Source organism: Pteropus vampyrus, unplaced genomic scaffold, assembly GCF_000151845.1.
Source record: "Pteropus vampyrus isolate Shadow unplaced genomic scaffold, Pvam_2.0 Scaffold24, whole genome shotgun sequence".
In the NCBI taxonomy this organism is placed as follows: Eukaryota; Metazoa; Chordata; class Mammalia; order Chiroptera; family Pteropodidae; genus Pteropus; species Pteropus vampyrus.
In genome coordinates, this window is record NW_011888805.1 from 30,229 (window position 1) to 38,523 (window position 8,295).

The 8,295-nt window shown below is 43.3% G+C and overlaps 1 protein-coding gene across 1 annotated transcript in view; it reads left to right on the forward strand.

Moving 5' to 3' along the window:
• Positions 1-8,295, forward strand: part of LRP11 (LDL receptor related protein 11) — a gene marked incomplete at its 5' end in the record, with an annotated part of 35,298 nt that overhangs the window by 7,330 nt on the left and 19,673 nt on the right. The window contains 2 exons of the mRNA XM_023528325.1: positions 100-288; positions 3,992-4,133. Coding sequence (XP_023384093.1) covers positions 100-288; positions 3,992-4,133 — 331 coding nt within the window. The remainder of the gene's footprint in view (positions 1-99; positions 289-3,991; positions 4,134-8,295) is intronic.

Consider the following 8,295-nt stretch of genomic DNA (forward strand, 5'->3'; position numbering starts at 1 on the left):
GAAAGTTTGAAAATTACAAGAGTGTAACAAGGAAAACAACAACAGAACCAACCTATTCTTCACGTGACCCAGAAAGCAACCGTCTTACCGAGCAGTTAGGCCTGCTTGAGATCGCTGAACAAGTGCGGGAGGGGTAGCACGAGGGGCTCCCAGTCCCCGGCTCAGCACTGGTTTTCATCAGGCGTCTCTGGGCCCAGCTGGCGTCTCTGGGCCCAGCGGGCATCTCTGCAGATGAGAAGGAGCAACTTAGCAGCAGCTGCCGGCACACAGAAAGTCTTGATTCATGAGGCAAGCGGCTTTTTATTACACCAGCCAGGACCCTTTCTAGTTAGTATTTTCTGGCTAGGTAAATGTCAGCCAAACCACTTCAAAGAACTACAGACCGGGTGGCTTAAACAACAGAATTTTATTTTCTCACAGTTCTGGAGGGTAGTAGAAGTCCAGGGTCAAGGTTCCAGCAGCGTTGGTTTCTTCTGAGGCCTCTCTCCGTGGCTTGTCGTTGGCTTGTATTTTCCTTCCTGTGTCTTCTTGTGGCTTGTCGTTGGCTTGTATTTTCCTTCCTGTGTCTTCTTGTGGTCTTCTTTCTATGGGGAAGCACCGATTTATATTCTGTTGAAACAAAACAAAAACGATAATCACCTAGTCCCTCGAGGCTGATCGAAACACACTGATTTACTCAATGATTTTATAGTCTTAGCAGTGGTTGGACCCTTGTTTAGCATCTTACCCAGCTTCCCATCTATCCGAGAGCCCCTGTATCACCTTTCTTCCAAGGGTCTTCCACTCTGCTTAGATATTTCCAGAGATGAAAGCTCACTATTGCACATCATGCCCCGGGACATCTGTAATCAGCTGTAATTATTAGGCAAACAAGATAAGCCTCCCTGTTCCTTCTGTGCCTTGGTGCTGGGTGTTCTCTGGAAAAACACCGAATACATCTTTTTTTATTCTGTGTCCCTTAAATCTTTGAAACACATGAATGTCACCACTTGGAATGCTCTTCTCGGAACTCAGTACTCCCACTTCTTTCAGATGTTCTTCACATGAATTGATTTTCAGACCATCCACCCTGCAGCTTCTTCTGGATTTTCTCAGATTCATCCATGCCCTTAAAATCTGAAACCCCTAATTGAACCCCACATGTCGACTGAAGATTGTGTCTCTTCCTCTTGTAATATACAGATATACAGATATCACCTCCTGTAGTTGATTCATTGTCTCTACTTCTATTAATAACGGTGATGGAAGATAGACCTAAAGTTATAAGGTTAATTAACATAAACTATCTTAGTAGCCGCATCACACGATAGATTCATGCTGAGTTTTCCGTTAGCAGGATTACCTAAAACCTGCTTCACCTTTCTACATAAACTGCCATCCTGAGGGCCTCCCCGTTCTGGTTGTGTATTTGCTTTATCGAACCTGAGTGCAGACCCTGATATTTATCCTTTTTACATCTCAGCTTTTGGTTACAACAGAAATAATTTTGAACTTTGAGTGTCGTCCATCATATTTATTATCCTTCTATGCATTGTATCAGCTGCAAAACTAATATATCTTTATTGAAATCTTTGAGAACTAAGGTTGATCAGGAAAGGTGCATGGACAAGTCCTTGATCATCTGCTTGGAGAGCTCCCCAGAGAAGGACACTGACTATTAACTGGCACTTCTAGGAGCAGCTACAAACCTGCCTCTGGCTTTCCAGATATGCTACTAAAAGCTTTATTCTGTAAATAATGAATTGCATATATGAGAGTTAAATAAAAATAATACTGATGATTCAATATTTAATTTGTTGAGGCTATTTATAAAGGAGCAACAAAATTAGACATTTCTTATGGGCTTTTTATGGCTGACTGCTGTGCCATCAAGAGGAGAATCTGGACCAATTCCCCAGCCAAGAGTGTAACAGTGATGGCAGATAAACATAAAGTTATAAAACCATCATTTAAATGACAGAGTTTGTGATGGGAGAGACATTTTCTACCAAACTGTGACTATCTTATTAATGCTGTACATTCATGAATGCCCCCCAAAGTAAACTCATCCTACTATGACTTGATCATTATAAAGAGGTCATTGATTGGTTCTCAGTTCCAGGTAATTTAGACATATCTGTAATTTTCAGAACAACTTTATAAGAGAGTGCAGCCCCATTTTGTGGATTAAGATTGGCATAAAAAGCTGTGAAGACTGAAATGGCAAGAGATTACTGAGTACTTTTCAGTGGAATGCTGGGGGTTGTAGAACAGGTGGTTTAAGTTTAGCATTTATAAATTATAGAAAATGAATAGTGATGCAAATAGTTCTTGTCTATAGAAATGCAAATAATTTTTTTCATATAGAGGTGCAGTTAATTTCCTATAGAAAAGTGGATTTCAAACATGACATTTTAGCACTCATAGGTGTTAATCTATTAATACACTCACTTCAGTAGCTAATAGGTACTAATAGCCGGCTTGTTTCAGTTTCCCATCTATTAGCAACTTCATTTTAGCATTCATGACTGCTTATATCTGTCTGTTCTTCACATTCTCCTTTGATCTGTGGAACGCACCTTATTGGCTCTCCCTTCACCTGACAAGTTAAATTACTACTTTGCTGCATTTCTTCCAGTGTGATCAGTGGATCACCTGGATGGGCTTGTTATTGTAGATTCCCAGATCCCTCTCTCCAGACCCACTGACTCAGGTCTCAGGCTGGGGCCTGGAAATCTGTGCCCTAACGGGAGCTCTGAGTGATTATGGAGCAGCCTAAAGTTTCTCAGCCACTGTACCTCATTCTATTGCTGCTAAATGGTTGTAAAGCATTCTGATCGTGTGTGTATGCAGTACTGACAAATTCTCTAAGCCAAGGTGATGTGCAGGAGTCCAAATTCTAGAATTTCATCAATAAAAACCAGCAGGTGAGTTATAATAGGGCAGACTCTCTGTACTTGCAAGTCCATTAATGTATTAGTGTAATAAAATGTATAATGCTCAGAATTCGTTTGTAGAGAATAATAATCCAGACTAATTCCTTTAAGCAGAAAGAGGTCTTTAAAAAAAAAAAAAAAGTATGATATTAAACAGCTAATAGTATCATTGAGAGGGCGGAAAAAAATGGTCTTTAGACTGAACATCTGAAAATGACTCCCAAAATCGCACCACAGAACTGGGCCTCAGAAGCTCTCACTCTCTCCATGATCAGGAAGCTTGTCCAACAAAGTGCCATGAAGCGGGTAGAGGACCAAGGTGGAGTCCTGGGTTTAGGGAATGAGCCCAAGAGGTGATCAGCAAGGAACAGTTGTGCGACTGGGTCACCACTGTCCCCCGTTGTGCATCACAATGCCTGGCACATAATCATTTTGTTTAATAAATATATAACCTCAAAAAAAAAAAACAATTAAAATGGAAGGGAAATGAGACTGAGACTAGAGAAGGTTTAGGACGTTTCTTATTTGATGTTTTGTTTGTTTGTTTTAGGGCAAGAGAAACTTGAGCCTACGAATCACAGAGGGAAAGGGGTCGAGGACTAGATGGAGAGGTTGGCCTGGAGTGCAAGAGGGACAGCTGATGTAGTGACTGGAGGAGAGGAAGTGGCGATGGTATAGATACAGGTGCATTCCCAGGATGAGGTGAATGGTGGAGCCATAATTATGACCATAATTATGGTCCCAGTTTTCTTCTTGAAGTAGATGAGGGCACCTGTTGAGAAGGAAGGACTCGATGTTGTGTGTGGAGCTGGGAGGAGGTACAAGTTTGGAATAGCGGCTGCTGAGGACAAGGGAAGGATTGTCAGTCAAGGACATTGTCATCCCAGATAAAATTAGAAATAGTGAATTCAACCTGTCACAGTCGCGTACGATGGAGCGTTCTGCAGCCTTGGACCAGGAGTGGAGAGGCAGGTGCTGGGCCTGCCACGAGGACGACACTGGTTCCAGGTTCAGGACGATGTTGGATTCTGTGCCTCGTATCCTAACTGAATACGATGTTTCCATTTGGGTGTCAGGTGCCCCAGTCAGGAACCCTGAAGCTGTCCCACTTACGGGAAGGAACATATACCGTTCAGCTCACTGTGATGGACACTGCCGGGCAGAGAAGCTCCGACAACGTTTCGGTGACAGTGCTGCCCATGGCCTTCTCCACGGGAGGTGAGAAGCAAGTCTTTCCCTCGCATTCACGGCGGCCGACAGAAACCAGACCATTTGCAGAAGGGTGGTACTGGATTGGCCTGTGATGTTCTAACTGCGCATTCCACGGGCTCTTCCCGTTTTCTTTTTGGTGGTTGTCGAATGATATCAAAAATAGGCTCTGTTGTACTTGGGGCTGAGTGACACTGCTGAACTGAGGCGGGCAGCAGTCCGGGGCATGAGAGCAGACCGAGGGCTATGGGAACCTGTAGATGCTCCATCTCTCCTAGACACGATTTCATGAAAGATAACTTTGCCAGGAGAGGATCTCGTTTAAAGGTGGGTGGCCTATTTGATATGTATGGTCAAGGAGTGCAGCGAGGAGTACATTTAAGACAAATAAAAATATACAAACTGCATGCGTCAATTTAAAAGGACTGTTTAAAAGTTTTCTGGGTACTTTACACAGATGCACGGATCCATTTATAATGTAGCTTTACAGATCTCTCATGGAGCTCACATTCTGTTGCACATTTTAAATTCATTTATCACATTGATCTATGTGTCTTTCTTTCCCAAACATCTGCATTTCTAAGATTAGCTCATCAAATTAAAAAAAAAAAAAACAAACACACATGGAACTCAGTGGCACTAAGGTATAGGGGTTTTGCAGAGTGAAATCTCCCACAGTAAACTTGTGGTGAGGTACTGACGTACTGTATATTCGAGGGTCCTGTCGTTCCGTCAGCGGATATGCCCTTAGTGTCTACAGCATGCAGAAGCCGTGCTCGGCACTGGGCGCAGAGTGGTGCACTCCACAGACCTGGCCCCTGGCCCCAGAGTGGACCTTCTCTGTCACTAGCCATGGCTCTAGTAAACGTGCAGCATGCCTCTGACATCCTCCATTACTCAGTACTTGGATGGTAATTAAGCCAGCAGTTGGAAGAATAAGGACATAAAAACTGGAATGTGACTGGTTTACTTGTACTATTGCTGATCTTGTCTTCCGTCAAAGATGTAGGTCAGTAAGCATATTAGAAATGAAGGAAGGAGTTTTTAGAATATTAAGGACTTGGCAGCCTTGAAAATTTGCCTTCCACAGCTAATTAGCGTAAGCAGCTTTTGAAGGCTGATTGGTCGACTCACTGTCTAGCAGAGATTAGGCCCGCTGTGAGGAAAGGAGTGACTTCCTGTGGTAAGCCAGTCACCAAACTCCTGCCCAGTCACCAAACTCCTGCTCACATCACCACTGTGAGTCAGTGATGGTGTAAATGGACCCATACAGCCCAGCCTTGATTTGAGCAGGCCCTGTTGATTTACTGCAGGTGCATGAGAGCCGGACAGTTACTTTTGAGGGCCTTCATGTGCTGGCTATGTGCCAGGGCCATTGGACACATGGCATTGGCTCCAGCCAGTCACTCCCCAGCATAGGACTGCCAGAGCCAGAAGGTTATTCTCCTGGGATCAAGGGCTGGCTTGGGCAGGGACCGAGTCAAGTGCTGATTCTGGGAGGAAAGTGCTCATGAGAAGGCAGAGATACCCTGTCATCCCCTACAGAAATTAGAAAAGGATCACTTTTTACGGCCGAGGTGCCTGGGTGGGAGAAAGGGCCCGTGCAGACATAAGCAGATAACTAGCAGCTCACCGGCCCCGTGTTTGTCCTGGTTTATGTAATCAGGCCAATTTTCCAGGGCTCCAAAATTTCCAGTTGTGTATTTCTGGCCTTTCTTTAAGATGGTAATAAAATGTGTTTGAAGTGGCAGACAGTTAAGTGAATTTTTTTGATTACCGAAATGCCACTTGGGTATAGGTCTAATGTAACTTTATGGAAAAATAAAAAAGAGTGGCTATAGTACTCACTGCTGTCTGGAGTCACTCATGGGTTAGATTGGAATAACATACTATGAGTTAAAGTTAATAAATCACCAGCTAGAGACACTGAAAACCACAGGCAGGGATCAAGAGGTGTTTCTCTCCCCTCTATTATAAATATCGATCTCGTAGTTAATGACCCAGCTGTAATGGTTACCAAAGGTGGCACTTTCTGGGGTAAACAGACAAGCACATACCCCCACTTTTGTGATAATAACTTGGTGCAGTTTTAGATACAGAGGCTGCATGTTTTCAAGCTTCGGGGGAAAGAATATACTCGAACATCAAGCCAACAGACACTTCCAATATGATCTAGATCAATGGTCTCCAAATAGGATCCCCCACACGTAGTCGGATGTTTTCAGGATGGAAGACAAGACACCGGAAATTAGTCTTCTGACTTTTTAATCTTCTTTAAGTTTTCAGGATACTTTATAACATGTGCAGTATGTTAATACATTAGTACATGCATATTATTTATAGACTGGAGATGCGTGTTCACCAATATATTATTGATCAGGATGTATGGTCAAAAAAGTTTGGAGACCAGTAATCTGGAAGTAGGTGATAAATTATAAATATGGCTCTATTTGCAAACCTACCCAGGAATAAGTAAAGCGTTGAGATATTCAGGATTTTCACATCAGGAACTTAAGAAATGTGAGCAGTAGGTGTGTCCTGCTTGATGTTCACAGAGACTCTGAGCTTTTCCTCCTAACTCTCCCTGGGCTGGAAGCAGGTTCTTCTTTCTAGGCCCAAGTTCTTAGTTGCTCCTGCTTCTTTCTCAGGAGCTTTAACCACCATTTCTTTACTTCATCCTCTTCCTCCTGGATTAAGATATCTTCAGGTTGCTTTGCTCTCAGATGGACTCCTTTCCCAGCCTTTGAACTGCTTCCCAATGGAGTATGTATCCAGAATTTCACGTGGCCATGTATACGCTGCTCAGCCGTTTGCCTCAGTGGTGTATCATCATTTACCACTGTCCCATATCCCGAGAGATCTAGTCCATCCTGTCCCTGGAAAATTATGGAGCTCTTTACAACCTAGTTCTAGCCTGCCATCTTTTACTCGTATTACCATTGTCAGAAAAGTCACACGGCTGGTATGCAGCTCAATCTAGTAAAATTGGCTTAATTTGGAATGGGAAAGTGTGTTTCAAGAAAACACATGTAGCTCTTATATTATATGATGAGGATTAACAACTCCTAAGGGCTCCCAAAGGGAGACAATTTTATTATTTGAAGACAATTAATTCAACCAGCTAGTATCTGAAGATTCTGTTTATTTTTCACAGCACCAAGGATATGAAGAATCCTTTGATTTCGATAATCAAAAGGATTCGGTTTTCTGAAACAAGGGGTTTATTGAGCTATGTGCTAGCCAGAAAGGACCAGGTCCTGGGTCTGATGTCCGACCCACCAGCCGCAGGGCTAGATGGAGAAGACAGACATGTTCGCCGTCCTGGAGCTAATGGGATTTTAATACAATGGGTTTTGGGGAAAAAAGATCTAAATATTTTGAAAGGCTGTGCATAGGCTATAGATAAGGAGGGCATGAGAAAGTGAAGCAGAGATAGTTCTGCGGATTGGCAGTGGGCAACACCCTGGAAACTTTATGCGTAAGCAAGGTATGGTGGCATGTGACGTTCGGCTGTTTTATGTAGATAAAAGCTGAAATAGCCACCTGGAATTTGATTCAGAATTTCAGCGTTCTTCAGGATGTAAGCAATCTTAACCTCTCCTGTCTCTCTCCCCGATTCTCAGACCTGCTGTCATTTTATTTAGCCCATCTCAGAATTTTTCTCTAATCACAACAAATAGGTTCAATGGTAGAGAGTTAACCTCAGTAAAAACGATTACTTAGGAAACAAGAATGCAAGACGCAGCATGTATAAAGTGGTGTCTCTGATACAACACGATCAGCCACCCGAGTGCCATGCAGGGCGTATAATGGTGTTAGGTGGCCCACCAAGGGGATGATGGGATGAAGGAACTAATGCAGAGTGAGACCTGGGGGAGGAAACTCAGGTGTGGATGGAGCAAACCAGAGCTGCTGCTTTTCCCTCCCACCTCTTAGACAATGTAGCTCGGAGAACGGCTCATGGTGAGTCCCGAGAATTAAGTCAGGGGCGGTCAAGAAGAGAACCCCTAACTTTTCCAGGACCTATATTGCTCCAGCTCAGACTGTTAGGTGTTTCCTCCTTATCAGCATCTCTTTACCCACATGCATTTCATCATATATTTAGTCTCAGTCTTGACATGGTGAGAGTCTTAAATTTCCTGCATTCCTGTGACTTGAGTCTTGTTCACAA